Consider the following 21,125-nt stretch of genomic DNA (forward strand, 5'->3'; position numbering starts at 1 on the left):
TACGTCCAATTTGCATCACTATTTTATATCATAATTTGCTGTTATTCATTGATATATTTCATATTTGGACATAATACTTATGTTATTTCATCTATTTTGCATGTTTCATGATTATTGGAGGATCGAGCACCGGAGCCAGGATTCTGCTGGAAAAAGCGCCGTCAGAATGCAATATTTCGGAAGATCAACAGTTGATGGAAATTATATCAAAAATCCTATTTTTCCAGATGACGAAGGGAGCCAGAAGGGGGAGCCGAGGGGACCCGAGGTGGGCCCACCCCATAGGCCGGCGCGGCCCAAGGCCTGGCCGCGCCGCCCTGTGAGGAGGGGGCCCACAGCCCCCTCTCGCCTCCTTTTCTTCGCGTACGCCTTCGTCCCAAAAACCTAAGCTCCAGAGGGTACCCCGCGAAGAGTTACAGCCGCCTCTGCGAGGCGGAGAACACCAGAGAGAAAAGAGCTCTCCGGCGGGCTGAGATCTGCCGGGGAAATTCCCTCCCGGAGGGGGAAATCGACGCCATCGTCACCGCCATCAAGTTGGACATCATCTCCATCACCATCATCATCATCTTCATCGTCATCACCGCCGTCTCCACCGCTGCACATCGTCACCGCTGTAGCAATTTGGGTTTGATCTTGATTGTTTGATATGGGAAACTCTCCCGGTGTTGATTTCTACTTGTTATTGATACTATTGAGTGAAACCATTGAACCAAGGTTTATGTTCAGATTGTTATCCATCATCATATCACCTCTGATCATGTTCCATATGATGTCTCGTGAGTAGTTCGTTTAGTTCTTGAGGACATGGGTGAAGTCTAAATGTTAGTAGTGAAGTATGGTTGAGTAATATTCAATGCTATGATATTTAAGTTGTGGTGTTATTCTTCTAGTGGTGTCGTGTGAACGTCGACTACACGACACTTCACCTTTATGGGCCTAGGGGAATGCATCTTGTACTCGTTTGCCAATTGCGGGGTTGCCGGAGTGACAGAAACCTAAACCCCCGTTGGTATATCGATGCAGGAGGGATAGCAGGATCTCAGAGTTTAAGGCTGTGGTTAGATTTATCTTAATTACTTTCTTGTAGTTGCGGATGCTTGCAAGGGGTATAATCACAAGTATGTATTAGTCCTAGGAAGGGCGGTACATTAGCACAGGTTCACCCACACAACACTTATCAAAACAATGAAGATTAATTAGCCGTATGTAGCGAAAGCACTAGACTAAAATCCCGTGTGTCCTCGAGAATGTTTGGTCATTATAAGTAAACAAACCGGCTTGTCCTTTGTGCTAAAAAGGATTGGGCCACTCGCTGCAATTGTTACTCTCGCACTTTACTTACTCGTACTTTATTCATCTGCTACATCAAAACTCCCTGAATACTTGTCTGTGAGCATTTACAGTGAATCCTTCATCGAAACTGCTTGTCAACACCTTCTGCTCCTCGTTGGGATCGACATTCTTACTTATCGAAGATACTACGATACACCCCCTATACTTGTGGGTCATCAAGACTATTTTCTGGTGCCGTTGCCGGGGAGTGAAGCGCTATTGGTAAGTGGAATTGGTAAGGGAAACTTCTACTATTTGTGCTGATTTTATTTCTGCCTGCTGCCATAATTCATTATGGAGAGATCTTCTCTTGAGTTTTTATTTGGAAAATCTGCTACTACTGCAAAGGTAGTGGATAAGGCGCCAGGTGAGGAAGAGATACCATACAAAATACCTATGAAAATTATTGAACGTGTAGTGGATAACCGTTATACAGGGGATGGAACTGTCCACCCTGGAGATCATTTACTGTTCTTACATGAATTATGCGGTCTATTCAAGTGTGCATGTATTGCTATGGATGAAGTGAGGAAGAAACTATTCTCTATATCGCTGTCTGGTAAAGCGGCGCATTGGTATAAATTATTGGATAATGGGGATTCTCTTGAATGGAATGATATTGTGCCCCGGTTATATTCTAAGTTCTATCCTCCAAGTGAAATTCACAAGGATCAGAATCGCATATATAATTTTTGGCCTCATGATGGAGAGAGTATTGCCCAAGCGTGGGGGAGATTGAAGTCTTTAATGCTCAAATGCCCCATTCATGAGCTTCCTGGTAATGTTATTATTGATAATTTCTATGCAAGACTTTCTTTTGAAGACAAGACCTTGCTGGATACTTCTTGTTCTGGATCGTTCACGCGCAACAAAGAAGAGTTTAAAAGGGACCTTCTTAATCGGATCCAGGAAAATACTGAAGGATGGGAGAACGACAAAGATAGAGAATCAGGTATAAATTATGATAATAAATGCATTGAAGCTTTTATGGATACTGATAAATTTCGTAATATGAGTGCTACTTATGGTCTTGATTCTCAAGTTGCTGCAAATCTTTATAAAGCTTTTGCCTCTCATTATGAATTGCCTAAGAAGAATTTTGATAAGTATCATGAACCGTATAAAGATAAAATTGATCCATCTATTAATAAATGTGTTGTAGTTGAAACTGTTGATCATGTTATTCCTGAAGCTTATATTGAAAAAACTCCTTTCCCTGCTAAAATGAAGGAGTACTCTGTTATAAATAGCGCGGTTCATAAAAGTGAAAAGAAACCTATAGAACCTGAAGAACAAATAAAAGTTGAACCTGCTGTTGCAATAGTTAAAGATCTTGTGACTGAATGGTCATATTATTTTCTGTGAAGATGCTTCTAATATTGTTTCACATCCTAATAAGTCCAAGCAAGCTAGTGTTCCTATGCTATCTGTTAGAATTGGTGATCATTGTTATTATGGTTTATGTGATATTGGTGCAAGTATTAGTGCTATTCCTTATGAGCTTTACACGGAGATTATGCACGAAATTGGTTCTTGTGAACTTGAAGATATTGATGTGGTTATTCGGCTGGCTAATAGAGAAACTATCTCTCCAATTGGTATTGTTCGAGATGTGGAAGTTCTATGCGGTAAGATTAAATATCCTGCTGACTTTTTGGTACTTGGTTCTGCTGCTAGTAAATATTGTCCTATCATTTTTGGTAGACCTTTTCTAAATACTTGTGGAGCTATTATAGATTGCAAGAAAGAGAAAATTTTGACTAAATTTGCTGGTGAATCTTATGAGTTTAACTTCTCAAAATTTACCAAAACTCCTTATAAAGCTGATTTGCCTAATAATGATTTTAAAGTTGAACAGTGTGCATCTATTGTTCTTGCTCCTAATAATCCCTTGCAGCAACATTTGGAGAATAGCGAGAGTGAAGTTTTTAGGGAAGAAAGAGATGAGCTTGATGAAATTTTCCTTCGTCAACCTATTCTTAAGCATGATTTACCGGTAGAAGATCTGGGTACAACACCGCCACCAAAGGAAGATCCTGTCTTTGATTTAAAACCATTGCCTGATAATCTTAAATATGCTCATATTAATGATAAGAAAATATATCATGTTATTATTAGTTCAAAGCTTTCAGAGTTTGAAGAAGAAAGGTTATTGGAAATATTGAAGAAACACTGAGGTGCTATTGGCTACACACTTGATGACTTGAAGGGGATTTCTCCCTCTATTTGCCAACACACCATTAATATGGAAGATGATGCGAAGCCTGTTGTTGAACCTCAGCGTCGTCTAATTCCTAAGATGAAGGATGTGGTAAGAAATGAGGTATTAAGACTTCTTGAAGCTGGTATTATATATCCTATTGCTGATAGTAGATGGGTTAGTCCTGTACATTGTGTTCCTAAGAAAGGAGGAATGACTGTTGTGCCCAATGATAACGATGAGCTCATACCTCAAAGAGTAGTTGTAGGGTATAGAATGTGCATTGATTATCGAAAAGTTAATAAAGTTACTAAGAAAGATCATTACCCTTTGCCTTTTATTGATCAAATGTTAGAAAGGTTATCTAAAAATACTCACTTTTGCTTTCTTGATGGTTATTCTGGGTTCTCACAAATTGCTGTTAAAACTAAGGATCAAGAGAAAACCACTTTCACTTGTCCCTATGGAACTTATGCTTATAGACGTATGCCTTTTGGTTTATGTAATGCTCCTGCTACTTTTCAAAGATGCATGTCTGCTATTTTTCATGGCTTTTGCGAGAGTATTGTAGAGGTATTCATGGATGATTTTTCTGTCTATGGGAATTCTTTTGATAATTGCTTGCGGAACCTTGATAAAGTTTTGCAGAGATGTGAAGAAACTAATCTTGTTCTTAATTGGGAGAAATGCCACTTTATGGTTAATGAAGGAATTGTATTGGGACATAAAATTTCCGAGAGAGGTATTGAAGTTGATAGAGCTAAAGTTGAAGCAATTGAGAAGATGCCCTATCCTAGGGATGTTAAAGGTATTCGTAGTGTTCTTGGTCATCTTTGGGTTTTATAGGAGGTTTATTAAAGACTTCTCCAAGATTTCAAAGCCTCTTACTAATCTTCTTCAAAAAGATGTACCTTTTGTTTTTGATGATGATTGTAAGGAAGCTTTTGAAACTCTAAAGAAAGCCTTAACAACTGCTCCTATAGTTGAACCTCCTGATTGGAATTTACCATTTGAAATTATGTGTGATGCTAGTGATTTTGCTGTAGGCGCTGTTCTTGGACAGCGAGTAAATAAAAAACTGAATGTTATTCATTATGCTAGTAAAACTCTTGATGCTGCTCAAAGAAATTATGCTACTACTGAAAAAGAATTTTTAGCTGTAGTCTTTGCTTGCGATAAGTTTAGATCTTATATTGTTGATTCAAAAGTTACTATTCATACTGATCATGCTGCAATCAGATACCTTATGCAAAAGAAAGATGCTAAGCCAAGGCTTATTAGATGGGTACTTCTGTTGCAAGAATTTGATTTACATATTGTAGATAGGAAAGGTGCTGATAATCCTGTTTCTGATAATTTGTCTAGATTGGAAAATATTGCTTATGATCCTGTTCCTGTTAATGATAGTTTTCCAAATGAACAATTGGCTGTAATAAAGGTGAGCTCGCGAGACAGTCCTTGGTATGCTGATTATGCTAACTTTATTGTTTCCAAGTACTTGCCTCCAACCTTTTCAGCTCAGCAAAGGAGGAAATTCTTTTATGACTTGAGGCATTATTTCTGGGATGACCCACACTTATATAAAGAAGGAGTGGATGGTATTCTGCGAAGATGTGTTACCGAATATGAACAACAAGAGATATTGAGTAAATGTCATGGTAGTGCTTATGGAGGACATCACGCCGGAGATAGAACCGCGCAAAAGGTTCTACAATCAGGTTTTTATTGGCCGACTCTCTTCAAAGATGCAAGGAAGTTTATTTTATCTTGTGATGAATGTCAAAGGGTTGGTAATATCTCTAGACGCAATGAAATGCCTATGAATTATACTCTTGTTATTGAACCGTTCGATTGTTGGGGATTTGACTTCATGGGACCTTTTCCCTTTTCAGAAGGTAACACTCATATACTTGTTGCTGTTGATTATGTTACTAAATGGGTGGAAGCCATACCTACAAAAAGTGCTGATGGTGAGACCTCTTTAAGAATGCTTTTAGATATTATTTTTCCTAGATTTGGAGTTCCTAGATATATTATGACTGATGGAGGTTCTCATTTTATTCATGGTGGTTTTAGAAAAACTCTTGCTAAATACAGTATTAATCATAGAATTGCTTCTGCTTATCATCCTCAAACTAGTGGGCAAGTAGAATTATCAAATAGAGAGATTAAATCTATCTTGGAAAAGACTGTTAATAAAACTAGAAAGAATTGGGCTAGTAAATTGAAGGATGCACTATGGGCTTATAGAACTGCTTATAAAAATCCCATGGGAATGTCACCTTATAAAATGGTCTATGGAAAAGCTTGTCATTTACCTTTAGAACTAGAGCACAAAGCTTATTGGGCTGTTAGAGAATTAAATAAAGATCCTAAACTTGCCGGTAATAAGAGGTTGTTGCAATTGAGTTCTCTAGATGAATGGACAAGTGAAGCTTATGAAAATGCTAAACTCTTTAAAGAGAAAGTTAAGAAATGGCATGATAGAAGGATTATCAAAAGAGAATTTAATATTGGGGATAAAGTCCTATTGTATCGGTCTCGTCTCAGATTCTTTGCAGGGAAACTACTCTCGAAATGGGAAGGACCATATGTTGTTGAGGAGGTGTATCGTTCAGGAGCAATTAAAATTAGCTCTCTCCAAGGCAATGCCACGCAAGTGGTGAATGGACAAAGACTCAAGCATTATATCTCAGGTGATCCTTACAATGTAGATGTTGATGTTATTCGAGTGGAAACACCGGAGGCCTTCATCAAAGGACAAATTGACAGTCCGCCAGAACTCGACTTTGAATAGGTAACAGTACTGGTAATGAAAAGTTCGCAATTTACTTTCCGAACAATATTTTTGCTGTTTTTGGAAAATATGAAAAATTACGAGATCGAAACGGAGTGGAGGAGACGCACGAGGGCGTGCCCTCATAGGCCGGCGCGGGCCCCAGCCAGGCCGCGCCGCCCTATGAGCTGGCCGCCTCGATGCCTCTTTCCGACTCTGGTTCGACCTGGTACTTTCCTTTTGTCATGAAAATTTCTGCTATATAACCCCCCGGACCCCTGGAGGTCCGTATATCGTTTTCTCGACGTGTTTTGTTTCGAGTTGTTTCTGCCAGGATCTATTTTCAATCTAGAAGCACCATGGCCTCCAACAACAAGGGCAAGGGGCTTTCGGAAGAAGAAGTGAAAAGGGTGTCGTCAAAACAAGAGCAACAAGCCGTTGGGAGTAAGCAAATCTTGGTGGGATCTGTTGACACTCGACGTTCTTTTTCTCATAACTTGCAGGGACCCTTACCACATGCTCTTAGCCTCGACTCTTTCCCCTGTGTTGGAAGAAGCTCTACGGACTACCGATGAGTTTTGCGATCAATATCGGGCTCTAAGGAGAGAAGTGGAGATACTCCAGGAGGAGAATTACCGACTCCGTAGAATGCTGGAATATTACTCGATTCCCATCACAAGGTCATCATCCCCAACTTCAGATAACAATGAATCTCTTCGAGTCTTAGTGCAGAATTGCCAGGCTGAGAAACTGAAGCTGAAGGAGATCTGTAAGAAGCGCGGGAGGAGTTCATCACCACCATCGCCAAAGGAGTAATTCATCATCGGTATTGGCATCCCCTTGGTTTGTTCCAAGCTTGGGGGAGTGCCGCGGTATCACATCATCACTACCTTTTTACTTTTACTGTCAAATAGTGTCATATCATGAGTAGGGAAATTATCATATAAGATGGGTTGCAGTGTGGAAGTATCTCTCCTTTAGTTGGTTGTCTATGTATCCCTTGGAGTGAGTTATCGTTATGGAATATTAATGAGAAGTCTTATCATTTACATATTGCACACCTTATTTTAGTTTGCAATCTCTATTATATGATTGATCTTGATTTTAGTATTGGTATCACTTTGGGAGCACTGAATAAATCTATTTGGTTTTGGCAAACTTAGCATTGGTCAATAGCAACAACACCTTGAGGTTTAAGTAGAAAAGAGAAATACATGTAGTTGTTTCATTATCTTTCTTTCTTGTTAGCTCATAGCTTATTATTCTGAAGTTAAAACTGTTTGTGCTTACAAGGAAGATGCATGATTGTTTCTATCACATGTATATTTGTTTGTTTCCTTCAACTCTTATGCTTGCTAATTAACCTTGCTAGCCAAAGACCTGTACTGAGAGGGAATACTTCTCGTGCATCCAAACATTAACCCAAACCTATGCCATTTGTGTCCACCATATCTACCTACTACATGGTATGTCCTGCCATTCCAAGTAAATACTTCGTGTGCTACCTTTAAATAATTCAAAATTTACTATCTCTTATTTGTGTCAATGTTTTATAGCTCATGAGGAAGTATGTGGTGTTTAATCTTTCAATCTTGTTGGGCAACTTTCACCAATGGACTAGTGGCTTCATCCGCTTATCCAATAATTTTGCAAAAAGAGCTGGCAATGGGATTCCCAGTCCCAAATTAATTAACCTAAATAGACACTCCTCCATGGTATGTGATTGATGGACGGCACCCGAAGGATTCGGTTAGCCATGGCTTGTGTAAGCAAAGGTTGGGGGGAATGTCATCATAATAAAACTAAAATAAAAAGGCACTCTTTCATGGTATGAGATTGTTGGCAGGCACCCGAGGATTCGGTTAGCCATGGTTTGTGAAAGAAAGGTTGGAAGGGGTGCCACACAAAAATAAAATGGGAGCCGCTCTTTGAAGGTTTGTCTGGCAAGGGGGTTAGAGTACCCGCTACCAGTCGTTGACAACAACAAACACCTCTCAAAATGTTACTTTTACTCTCTTTATATGATTTCAAAACTAAAAAAGCTCTAGCACATGATTTAATCCCTGCTTCCCTCTGCGAAGGGCCTGTCTTTTACTTTATGTTGAGTCAGTAAACCTATTTCCCTCCATCTCAAGCAAGCATTTGAGTTGTTGTGATCAAACCATTATATTGTGATTTGCTTCATCATGTCTTTTATTCTTCCTTGTTTAGTACAAGTTTTATCTAAATGAATATAGCTTTGCAAGTTATCAATGATCATAAGGAGACTATTATGATTGAGTATGCAAGTTGTGCCATATAAACTTTAACATGAGAGCGCTGCTCAATAAGATAAGAATAACCTGTTAATTGTTCTCTGACCAAGAACGAAGTTTGCCATCACCAACTATGATTTCTCATGCACCTTTATTTGTGATTACCTTATGCTTGTTTCAAGTTGAATTATATGAGGAAGTTGTTTACTAGAATATCTTGTGTGAATGAATATGATGCTTCTTGTCCGTATTTGATTTATCGACTCTTCACTCCATAAACACGTGGTCCTGTTTACCGAGTTCAGTTTCGCTTGGGGACAAACGAAGTCTAAGCTTGGGGGGAGTTGATACGTCCAATTTGCATCACTATTTTATATCATAATTTGCTGTTATTCATTGATATATTTCATATTTGGACATAATACTTATGTTATTTCATCTATTTTGCATGTTTCATGATTATTGGAGGATCGAGCACCGGAGCCAGGATTCTCACTGGAAAAAGCGCCGTCGAGAATGCAATATTTCGGAAGATCAACAGTTGATGGAAATTATATCAAAAATCCTATTTTTCCAGATGACGAAGGGAGCCAGAAGGGGGAGCCGAGGGGACCCGAGGTGGGCCCACCCCATAGGCCGGCGCGGCCCAAGGCCTGGCCGCGCCGCCCTGTGAGGAGGGGGCCCACAGCCCCCTCTCGCCTCCTTTTCTTCGCGTACGCCTTCGTCCCGAAAACCTAAGCTCCAGAGGGTACCTCGCGAAGAGTTACAGCCGCCTCTGCGAGGCGGAGAACACCAGAGAGAAAAGAGCTCTCCGGCGGGCTGAGATCCGCCGGGGAAATTCCCTCCCGGAGGGGGAAATCGACGCCATCGTCACTGCCATCAAGTTGGACATCATCTCCATCACCATCATCATCATCTTCATCGTCATCACCGCCGTCTCCATCGCTGCACATCGTCACCGCTGTAGCAATTTGGGTTTGATCTTGATTGTTTGATAGGGGAAACTCTCCCGGTGTTGATTTCTACTTGTTATTGATGCTATTGAGTGAAACCATTGAACCAAGGCTTATGTTCAGATTGTTATTCATCATCATATCACCTCTGATCATGTTCCATATGATGTCTCGTGAGTAGTTCGTTTAGTTCTTGAGGACATGGGTGAAGTCTAAATGTTAGTAGTGAAGTATGGTTGAGTAATATTCAATGCTATGATATTTAAGTTGTGGTGTTATTCTTCTAGTGGTGTCGTGTGAACGTCGACTACATGACACTTCACCTTTATGGGCCTAGGGGAATGCATCTTGTACTCGTTTGCCAATTGCGGGGTTGCCGGAGTGACAGAAACCTAAACCCCCGTTGGTATATCGATGCAGGAGGGATAGCAGGATCTCAGAGTTTAAGGCTGTGGTTAGATTTATCTTAATTACTTTCTTGTAGTTGCGGATGCTTGCAAGGGGTATAATCACAAGTATGTATTAGTCCTAGGAAGGGCGGTACATTAGCACAGGTTCACCCACACAACACTTATCAAAACAATGAAGATTAATTAGCCGTATGTAGCGAAAGTACTAGACTAAAATCCCGTGTGTCCTCGAGAACGTTTGGTCATTATAAGTAAACAAACCGGCTTGTCCTTTGTGCTAAAAAGGATTGGCCCACTCGCTGCAATTGTTACTCTCGCACTTTACTTACTCGTACTTTATTCATCTGCTACATCAAAACTCCCTGAATACTTGTCTGTGAGCATTTACAGTGAATCATTCATTGAAACTGCTTGTCAACACCTTCTGCTTCTCGTTGGGATCGACATTCTTACTTATCGAAGATACTACGATACACCCCCTATACTTGTGGGTCATCAAGCATGAAGAGCCTGTCCGAGCCATGATACTCATGACTCTCTGGAGAATTTGGTGCGTACGCAATGAGATCGTCCACCTCAAGCCGACGCCAAGCATTGAAAGTTCCAAGCGATTCCTTTGTAGCTACATCGACTCAATCATGTCTATCAAGGAGGACCCGTATGTGGATGTTGTAAAGGGGAAGATGGTCGTGCAGGCTCATGGGTGGCGGAAGAGTAAGGAGCACACACAGGAGAATAAACGGGATGCAAAGGTCCAGAGCAAATGGTAGCTTCCGTCGCCAGGATGGGTGAAACTCAATGTCGATGGCTCCTTCATGCAACATGATGGTGATGGGGCGGCGGGAATGGTGATGCGCGATGATAGAGGAGACATCATCTTCTCCTCTTGCCGTTACCTGAGTACATGCTCGAGTGCTCTGGAGGCTGAGCTGGCCGCTACCATGGAAGGCATTGCTCTGGCTAAGCAATGGTCTAATGCGCCGCTGATAGTGGAGACGGATGCGTCCGAGGTGATCAGACTGGTAACCTCAACCGTGGGAGACAGATCATCTTTGTCATTCCTAGTTGAAGAAACCAAACATCTGATTTTGGAGCACCCGCAGATCAAGCTAGTGCAGATTAAACGTTCACAAAATTTAGTTAGTCATACTATGGCATCCTTTAGTCCTCTGAGAAGCGTTCAGCGGTCTGGCTACAGTCAAACATACCGACTCTCTGTCGGGGAGATTGTAATCTTATGAGTTAATTAATACATATCTCCATTCGCAAAAAAAGAAAAGAAATATAGAGCTGAACTATATGTTTATTTTTAAGCATGGAAATTCTATCTTGTGATTGGTGGACCTGTTCGTGTATGTATCCGTCGCACCTAAGTTGACGAATGTTTTCGATTATGTGCAATTTGATGGCACTATCCCTTTGATTTAATCTTCAGTTTCTCTAATCCCACGTGAAGTGAATCTGAAAATCTTGGCTGATCTAGTTTTGGCAAAAGTGCAGAGACTTCAAGTAAGATTGCAGCTAGCAAAACCGTCCCGAAGTGAACTGTAGCTTCCAGAGTGCGGCTCCGTCAGAGCACCAGCCGCCAAATAATGGCGGCGCTGGCAGCGAGCCGCCGTCTCCTCCATCTCCGGCCGGATCTGGAGTTCTGCCTGCGCTCCCGCGCCCTTACCCCCTTCCGGTAACCCCTCTCCTCCCCCCTCCCTCCCTATTTCTCAAAGCCTGACCTCACATCAGCCCCCAAATGGTCGTTTTCCCCAGGGCGAAGGGGGCGGGCGGTGTCCGGCACGCGCCTCCGCGCCGGAGGCTCGTGAGCTTCCGGCAAGGCTCCTCCAACGAGGGAAACGCGTATGCCGGTGAGAGCCGCAGTAGGTTTTTGTCCCTGCTCGTCAGGCTGCGTGTAAAATGCAGGTGTCTGACATCGCTTCTGCTTTGTCTGCCTGACAGCGAAGAACGATGTTATGCAGAGCCCGGACGAACAGTTTCTGCAGCTCTCCTTGGAGGAGGGAGAAGGCGATGGCACGGTGAGCGGTATCAGCGAAAGCGTGCTGCAAGATGTGAAGAAGAGCGCGATCGAGTTGCTTGCAATCAGGTCAGAACTGATAGACTCTTCTCCTGAATATCCAGCGATATTGCAGGAGTCTCGATGAAACCCTGCTTAGGAGCAATGTTATTGGCTGTTTATCTAGCGAATACCTGAATATTCCATAGATGACACATGCAACTGAATTTGGCGCTGCAAGTCTTGGCGTGAACATTGTGAATATCTTGCTTTGCTTGTTAATCTTAGACGCTGAGATAATGTGGAAGTGGAACCTGGCAAGAGTCAGTTGTAGGGAATGTAGAAATTAGGAATTTCTGTTTAGAACAGTTAAACTTCTATTCTGGTCAGTCATGATTCATTTGGAATGGTCAGGAACAGGAAGCCACATTAAAGGGCATACCCAGTGTTGAAAGCTCCGACACATTGTGGGGTGTGGGGAAGGGTATTTCTAGGCAGCTTTCCCTTTCTTTTTCTTATGCAAGGAGGCTTATTCGAAAGGAAGCCACACTATGACAAGATATTGTAATTTTTCGATAAAGATGACAACATATTGTATGCCAGTTGGCTGCATACTATCTTCTACTTGCCAATTTATTGAGTACCATACAGAGCGTAAAGGAATTTTTTGTGCTACAGATTGCATTCACTGGAATTTACTTGTATGGTTAGCGTCTTGTGTACCGCTGTTGAAACTGGATACTGAAATATGTCTTCTTGTTTATCTTGAGCAGAGCATACACTGTTTCTGAGCTTAGGAAGAAACTATGTGGTAAGAATTATTCTGTCGATACAGTTGATTCTGTGATTGCTGATTTCAAGTCAAGGTGAGACTCCTGTTGAATATGCTGGCCTGGATTATCATCATAGCTGAATCAACTAGCATATAACTGCAAATACATGGGACTCTACTTGCTCACCATTGCTCACACATGGTGATGAACTGATGATTATCTGTATTCTATTGTTAAAACTTGCATATGAGAAGGCTCTAAAACTGGACTGCACTCGATTCCTATTACTTTTGCATGTGCAATACCTGTACTACATTAACATGTCTTTTCTATTAAAAAACATGTCTCCTTGCTTTTGCTTTTGTTATAACATCTTGTTCATTTGTTCCCAAAGAGGTCTGTTGAATGACGGTTATTATGCGGAATCATTTTCACGATCCCGGTGGCAATCATCAACCTGGGGTCCAAGGCGAATAAAGCAGGCTAGTATTTTTCCCCCTCTTCTCTCAAGACGAAACATTCTACACCCTGTCACTTTTTTTACTGAAGTCCGTCATAATGGGTTAGCATATGTGTGTATAAACTCCTTATGAATCATTCACTATCATCTTCTAAATGTCAACTACTGCGTTTTTCGCCTTTCCCTAAATCCCAAACCCACGCCTCATTGCCAGCTAAGTCAAGGGAAACTAATACTGTGAAAGCCTTCCCGTTGAAACTAATCAAATAAAACAAAATTGTACTATTACGACTGTTTGGTTGCCAGAGCCTAGAGCACAGATCCCATTCTGCATCAATCGTGCGTTTAATTTCATGGAGATGTTGCGACCATTCATTGAGTTTCTACAAAAGTAGTTTCATATCAATTACATCATGAATATGAAGAACATTATCTGCTCATATTCTAATCAGGCACTTCGCCAAAAAGGTGTGCCAGAGGCCGAGGTGGACCAGGCGACAAGGAGTGTGTTCCAGGACGTCCAGGGCGATGAAGAACAGACGGCACATGGGTTCTCCAAAGCTTCCATGGACCATCTCTTTTCTCAAGCCTCCAAGCAGTGGCAGCGAGGGGGGAGCTTGCCCCTGGAGAAACGGCGTGCGCGCATAGTGAGGTGGCTTCAGTACAGAGGGTTCAACTGGGCCGTGACCAACATCATCATCAGGAAGCTAGAAGCGCAACATCCGCCCTGACCTGAACCTTTCTGCTGTATGTTCTTTCTGTTGCGAGTTAGTCTGGCAAGTATCTGCGCCTCTGTCTACTCTATCATGTTTTCTGCGGATGCACATCATGTTTTGAGCTGAACATGGTATTTGAATATATCATTACCCTTGGCATTTTCTCTCTCCAAAATCGTTCTATAAATGTTTGCACCGATTTCTGGTGAGTGGAAGGGCAGCATAGCATATGTTCTGCTTTGCAGGTAGCAGAGTTCACTGCTTGCTGTTACAAATTCAAAATACAGTGTACACCATGGAGTGTAGAATCAACCCAGCCTGTACAGTATAATCTATCTGTGCGAAAGTAGAATACATGCTTGACCAGCTAATAGTATCTGGCGCTTAATACACTACCAACCAACTTCACAAATACAAATGTACTACAAAATAAAAATCCAAATACAACCATTAATTCGCTGGTGCCTTTATATGTTGGGTGCCCGGCCATGTAGATCAATCAGCTTTCATCCTTCAAATAGTTCTCCCAACATCTCCTCCAAAACGGCAGGACTACTACTGGTTCCGGCGTCAACGTGCTTTTGTAGCTCCGGATTCTCAACTAAGCAGTCACGGTACGCCGAGATAACTCTTTTAGCTATACTTTTCCGCAGCAAGTTCCGGAGACGCGGCTCTGGAACCTTCCAGAACTTCTGAGCCTGGTAAGTTTCGTGAAATGCCGACTCGAAATTAGCTAGTAAAGAGGTGTTACTCCAACGATGGATCAGCGGTCGAGAAAAACCCGATTTCGGTATGAAGGAAATCACATGTCCCCAAGAAACATTGAGATAGCTATCCATGTGCTTCTCACAGTCACGTTCAAGCCTTTGGTTTACGGACCACAGATCAAGATCCAACAAAAGCGAACGCCATTGCTCAAGAACATATGCTATGAAATTGAAATTGTTAAGCAGGAACAAGTACCTCAGGCTTGGATCCGAGCACAGCAATGATTTTCTGAGGAGCAAATCCATTTGATATTTGACCGTAGCATTTATCAGTTCACGAAGGTTCCCGGTGTGGTAGCTCGGTGCGGAGTTCTCCGTCGAAGCCTGTGCTTTCCTCATCGACACTATGCAATCAACCATGAACCGGGTGTTCGTGTGAACCTCGCCTCCTCCCCGAGGAATCTCGATAGCCCACAAGTCGTCATCCTCCACCAGTGTCCTCACCTTCTCCATCGTGTTGGATATGGCGTTGCTTAGCCTGGTCCCTGCTCTCGCCAGCAGGCTGCCTATCTCGAACGGCATGAACGGGATGCCTATCATGAACATGTCTGACGATGTGTTGGAGACACAAATGTACATGTCTAGCACGGCCTGTAGATTCTCGGCCTTGAGAGCAGGGACGACGGCGTCGGTGAAGACGACCATCTCGGCAATGCTCGTCTTGCCAAAATGTGCGACCTCAAGCGTCCTGTGGGGAGCGGCCAGCGACCTGATACTGACGACGATCACGGTGAGAGCTCGGATCCACTTCTCGACCAAGTCTTGCAGCGACCTATCCTGGAGCTGTAAACCGTGGCCCTCGCGGATTTGGAGAACCCAGTCGACGTCGAGCTCCGAGAACCAATCGCCCAGGGCTGCACGATCCTGACCACCGCCGTATTCGCATGCTGCCGTTGGAGGAGATGCGGCGGCGTTGAAGGCTTGGACCATGCGCTCGGTGTACCCATCGTTGACCATTTGGTGAGCGATCATCTTGAGCTCGTGTGCACCCAGGTTTGGCGCGGCGGCGGAGGCCGCCGAACCGGAGGAGCCGCCGGAGTAGTTGAACGGGTAAGAATTCGACGCACCAGAGTCGCTGGAGTAGCTGGATCCGTTATGGCTTGACTGGGAGTTGGAGAAGAGAGTTGATCTTATCTGTTCTCCGGACACAGCAACCATCCGGATCCTGTCGCGGTAGGGGCTGCGCGGCGGCGGCGAGGCAGCCGTGAAGCCATCGGTGGTCTCCTCCGGCACGGTAGCAAGCCGCTCCGCCATTCTCCTACTCAGTACTACTACTTTGTGGACGGATTGGCAGGGGAGGAAACTGGACAGCAGTGATCGGGGTGCCCGACCCCGCGTGACACCGCTGACAAGCGACGGACTAACCAACAGCTGATCGCGCATGTTCAACGATTTTACGTGCTAACCTATTATGGTGGACGACTAATCGGAACATTGAAGGTTTCCTGGTTACTGTGCATGCCCAAACCATGTTTTCTGCAGATGTACATCATGTTTTGAGCTAAACATGGTATTTTAGTTTACCATTTGCCCTTAGGTACGCTAGTAGAAAAGAGCGCTTCCATACCACCCATTAGAGCATCTCCAGTCGCGTCCCCCAAACCGTCCCCCAAACGGTGCCGGATTGAACGTTTGGGGGACATCGCTCCGCAGTCGCGTCCCCCAAACGCCGCCCCAAACATTAAAATACTCTTTTTTGCATTTTTATTTCAATAAAGAGAAGAAATATTTCACAAACTAATACATAATTTGAAACGTGGTTTACATGAAGATATAGTTTGGAACATGGTTTTCCACAACTAATACATAGTTTGTGTAAATCGATCAGGTAGGAGGGTTCTACTCGGATGATCCGAGTCCCTTGCATATGCATTGCTTATATAGGAGATACATTGAGGGGAGAGGGGAGACTACGTACCCGACCAGGACACATACGTCCGTGGTTATTCTATCTCTAACACCCTACCTTAATTACAACTTTCTCAAGTTGAGATTAAATCTAAACTCCTCAAAATTTCTTACAGGAAGAGGTTTTGTAAACCCATCAGCTATTTGATCCTTTGAAGGAATAAACCGTATCTCTAGTTGTTTATTCAGCACCCGTTCTCTGACAAAATGAAAATCAATTTCAATGTGTTTAGCTCTAGCATGAAACACTAGATTGGCTGACAGATATGTTGCTCCCAGATTATCACACCACAAACATGGAGGTTGTCTCAACTTAATGCCAAGTTCTTGAAGAAGAGACTGTACCCATATGACCTCAGCTGTGGCGTTGGCAACAAATTTGTATTCTGCTTCTGTACTCGATCTGGAGACTGTTGCTTGTGTAAGGGTATATTGCCCCTATGTGTGGTTTTGGTAATCAATGACAACGCCTATGGACTAATGTTTTTATTGAGTTTATATGAAGGAATATTCCATAGGTACTACTTGTATTCCATGTGTTGGATTCAAGTATGGATACCATGAAGATAAATGTATACCTTGTGTATTGGCATCAAGATCATCGGTATGTAGATATATATATGTGATATGATCAAGAAGAAGAAACGAAGATGGAGTTCTTATGTGGAACTCAATATTAGCCATGCTCTATCTTATGTGAGTATGAGAAGATACAAGGTTGAGTTGGGCAAGTTCAAGATGAGCATCTTGAGTGGATCACATGCTTGAAGCTTGTCGTCCATTTGGTGATAATGGACATGTGAAGATGTGCATCAATGGAGCTTTCCCATCATAGTGTATGGGGGAGTATTTGTGAGTCTTCACGAAGCAACATTGATCAAGTGAGGCATTCCGGCTTGTGTAGAGCTTGAAGAGTTATCATCAAGATCAAGCGGGATGCGCAAGGCAAAGGTATGACCTTGATAGGTTTTCCTTTTACCGGTCTCAAGGTGGTTGATGGGAGACCGGATTATAGGATAGATAGCCGCACTATTAAGAGGGGCTTTCGGTTGGATAACTTGATCACATCGTCTTAGGGAGCTCAATCCTTTGCATACTTTGCATATCCTTATTTCTTCTTGGTGTTTCTATGTGTAAGGTTCTTGAGCTTGTTGCTAGCTTTACAACAAGCACAAGTTCATCGAAAACGGAGTTCGCATGCATCTTCTATTGCGTTTTCGAGGTTGGGTGATTTTACCAGTTATTCATGATATAAGGTTCTACCTTTTATATTCATGATAAAATTCCCTTCTACAGATTGCTGAGTTTGCACTTTCTATAGGATAGCATTTGTTGTTATCTTCCAAACAAAATTGGTTTCATTCGAATCGGAGTTCGGGAGCACTAGTTATTAAAGGAAAAGGAAAAAGGAGAAAAGAAGAAAAAGAAGAAAAAGAAAAGAGGGGCAGCCGGCTGGGCGACCGGTCAGCCGGGCCGCACGCCGGCCCACCCGGTCCGCACCGGGCGCCAACCGGGCGGCATTCTGGGGCACTCTCGCCCTCATCCGGCCCAGGCCCGGTCGCCCACCGGCCGCCAGGCGCTGGCCCGGCCAGCCGGCCTCCTGCCGGGCCAGGTCACTTCGCCCCGCGCGGCCCACCTGCTCCCCCACGCGCCTGTGGCTATTTGCCGCCCCCTGCGCGGCCTGCTCCCTTCCGGTCGGTGGCCCGGCTGGGCCGGATGGCTGACCGGCCTCCTCGGCCCAGCATCCGGTCAGCCGGCTGGGCCGCCGGCCTGGGATTTTTTTTTGGGCGTTTTTCCTTTGTTTTTTTCCTGTCTTTTCCCCCAACGGTTCTATTTCCACCTTAGCTATAAATAGGCTTCTTCCACCTTGAGCTGAGGCAGTTCTTCCCATTCTCTCTCCTCCATTGTTGCATTTGAAGAACTTGCTCTCCCCTTTGATTCCTCCCATGATTCTTGCTATTTCTTGAGGGATCTAAGAGAGGAGATCTAGATCTACACTTCCACCAATCCTTTTCTCCTCTAAGTGAGGGAAACTCTTGGGATCTAGATCTTGGAGTCTTTTGTTGACTTTCCCCATTGTTCTTCCTCTCCAATATCATCTTAGCATTTGTTGCTTGGGTGGGATTTGAGAGTGAAGGACTTGAACACCTCTAGTGTTCTTGCTTTGCATCATTGCATAGTGTTGAGCTCTCCACCACGATTAGTTCGAGTGAGAGACCGTGAGCTTGTTACTCTTGGAGGGAGACCTCCTAGTTGGCTTGGTGGTTGGTGCTCCGGTGATCTCTTCAAGAAGATTGTGAAGAGGCCCGGGCTTCTCCTTCGTGGAGCTTGTGAAGTGGTTGTGGAGCTTGCCATCTCCGGAGCGGAGGAAAAGCTAACCATAAGGAAAGGGCCATTATCCTTCGTGGGTGTGGTTCGGAGAATAGGGTGAGCCTTCGTGGCGCGGTGAATCCTTCGTGGGACCTCCACTCCTCCAAACGTGACATACCTTCTTGCAAAGGAAGGGAACACGGGAATACATCCTCGTCTCCGCGTGCCTCGGTTATTTCTATACCCGAGCTCTCTTTCCTTGTGATAGCCATCGTGCTTGAAGTACATATATCTTGCTATCACTTGTGCTACATATATCTTGTGCCTATCTTGCTTAGCTCTAGTTGCTATTGTTACACTTAGTTGAGCTTAGCATATTTAGGGGTTGTGCTTGTAAACTAAACGATAGTTTAAATTCCGCATTATTACAAGACAAATCCGTAAGAGTTTTTAATTGCCCATTCACCCCCCTCTAGGCGACATCTCGATCTTTCAATTGGTATCAGAGCAAGGTCTCTCCTTGTTTAAGGCTTCACCGCCTTGAGAGTAAATATGTCGGCTAGTATAGTGCACAATGACACAATTGTCTTTAATGGCACAAATTATCTTTTGTGGCGAAATTGCTTGCTTTGTAATCTTCGGACCTTGTGTCCACATATAGAGCAATTTCTAGATGTCGGTTTTTCTCCTCCGATGGATTCTCAAAATCTATCTTTAGAGGATGAGAAAAACTTACATCTTGAAGCTCAAGTATATAATGAGCTTTTATTCTCCTTGAGACCCGATTTTCGTAGGTTCTTGATATATATAAAGCGAAAATCGTCTCATGAGATGTGGATCAAGCTTAAGGAATGTTTGGTGGATCCACTTCTCAATTGGTCGGTGGTGACTCCGAGGAGCTCTCTTCCCCTTCACATCATGAAGAGCTCGAGTTATCATCTTCTTCCACTTCACCAACGCGTAGCAAGACACGAGGTAATGATATGATGAGTGGTGAGGAAAATTGCAATGTTGATATTGTGCTCAATAGTGATGATTCTTCATCTCTATCCCATTGCAATGCTTCCTTTTTGGACTTAAACACATCTAGCATTGAAAATAATCTACATGCTTGTGTTGATAGTCCTTGCATATCATGTGTAAATTGCTTACATAGATCTCATGATGATATGCTTACCTTGTCTTGTTCCCATAATCAAAATGCTTCTATTTCCTCTAGTTGGTTGTTGACTAACAATGTAGAGGAAACCGAACACTCTATGGATCAAGACACGATTTCAAATAAGGATTCAAGAATATCATCATCTTCATTATCCGGTTTGCACATGTGCCTTATGGCAAAAGGATCAAAGGTATCTCCTACTTTGACTCCTAACACATCCTGTAATGATGAGAATGATAATGATGATAATGATGAAGAATATAATACCTTGGTGCATAAAATGGCAATGGTATATGCTTCTCTTCATGGTAATAAAGAAGCTCGTGCTAATCTCGAACACTCTATGGATACCTTGAATAAATATAGGGAAACCATAGTGGAGTTGGAGTCCCATGTTGAAAATGAGGAAATGAGATTCACTCTCCTCAAGCATGAGCTAAAAGATGAGAAGCATACTAATTTTATGCTTACACAAAAAATTGAATCCTATGAGCTTGAAAATGAAAAATCAATTGATGATGCTTGTGCTACTAACTCTAATTCTTGTGATGCATCTACCTTAGAGGAGAATGTTGAGCTAAGGGCTCAACTTGAGTTGCTAACTAGCAACTATAGGGAATTGGAAGAGAGTCATAAAAAGCTCTCAAGCTCTCATAATGATCTTCTAATTTCCTATGGTGGGCTAAAGTTAGCTCATGAGGCTAGTATCACTAAGGTAACATCTTGTGAGCCTCATGTGGACATTAGCACAATCTCTACTACAAATGCTATATTGCCATGTGCTAGTCCTAGTAATCCATCTAGTCAAACTAGTGATACACCTTGTGTTGGATTACTTGCTTTACCTTGTTGCTCCAACAATGAAGCTTCTACTTCCTCTAGTACTTGTATTTCTACTAACCATGTAGAGGAAATAAAAGAGCTCGAGGCCCAAGTCCTTTCTTTGAAGAAAGACTTAGAAAAGCATCATGAAGGGAAATCCGCACTTGACAAGATGCTAAGTGTGTGTAATATCCCAGGTAATGGGGTTACAAAAATAGAGGAAACAGATGTGTGCATTGCATTAATGCATAGAAAATCTAGGGAATTTTCGCGCTTTAA

The 21,125-nt window shown here is 42.9% G+C and overlaps 2 protein-coding genes across 2 annotated transcripts; one reads left to right on the forward strand and one right to left on the reverse strand.

Moving 5' to 3' along the window:
- Window positions 1–11,418: 11,418 nt before the first annotated feature.
- Window positions 11,419–13,219, forward strand: LOC127336667 (uncharacterized). The gene is made up of 4 exons (XM_071826814.1): window positions 11,419–11,607; window positions 11,688–11,782; window positions 11,874–12,018; window positions 12,702–13,219. The coding sequence occupies exons 1-4, from the start codon at window positions 11,519–11,521 to the stop codon at window positions 12,796–12,798; spliced, it is 426 nt and encodes a 141-aa protein (XP_071682915.1). The 5' UTR covers window positions 11,419–11,518; the 3' UTR covers window positions 12,799–13,219.
- A 768-nt stretch (window positions 13,220–13,987) lies between these two features.
- LOC127336666 (exocyst complex component EXO70A1-like) lies at window positions 13,988–16,028 on the reverse strand. Its single transcript, XM_051363506.2, has one exon. The coding sequence runs from the start codon at window positions 16,025–16,027 to the stop codon at window positions 14,384–14,386; it is 1,644 nt and encodes a 547-aa protein (XP_051219466.1). The 5' UTR covers window position 16,028; the 3' UTR covers window positions 13,988–14,383.
- Window positions 16,029–21,125: the final 5,097 nt, after the last annotated feature.

Source organism: Lolium perenne, chromosome 2, assembly GCF_019359855.2.
Source record: "Lolium perenne isolate Kyuss_39 chromosome 2, Kyuss_2.0, whole genome shotgun sequence".
Lineage (NCBI taxonomy): Eukaryota > Viridiplantae > Streptophyta > Magnoliopsida > Poales > Poaceae > Lolium > Lolium perenne.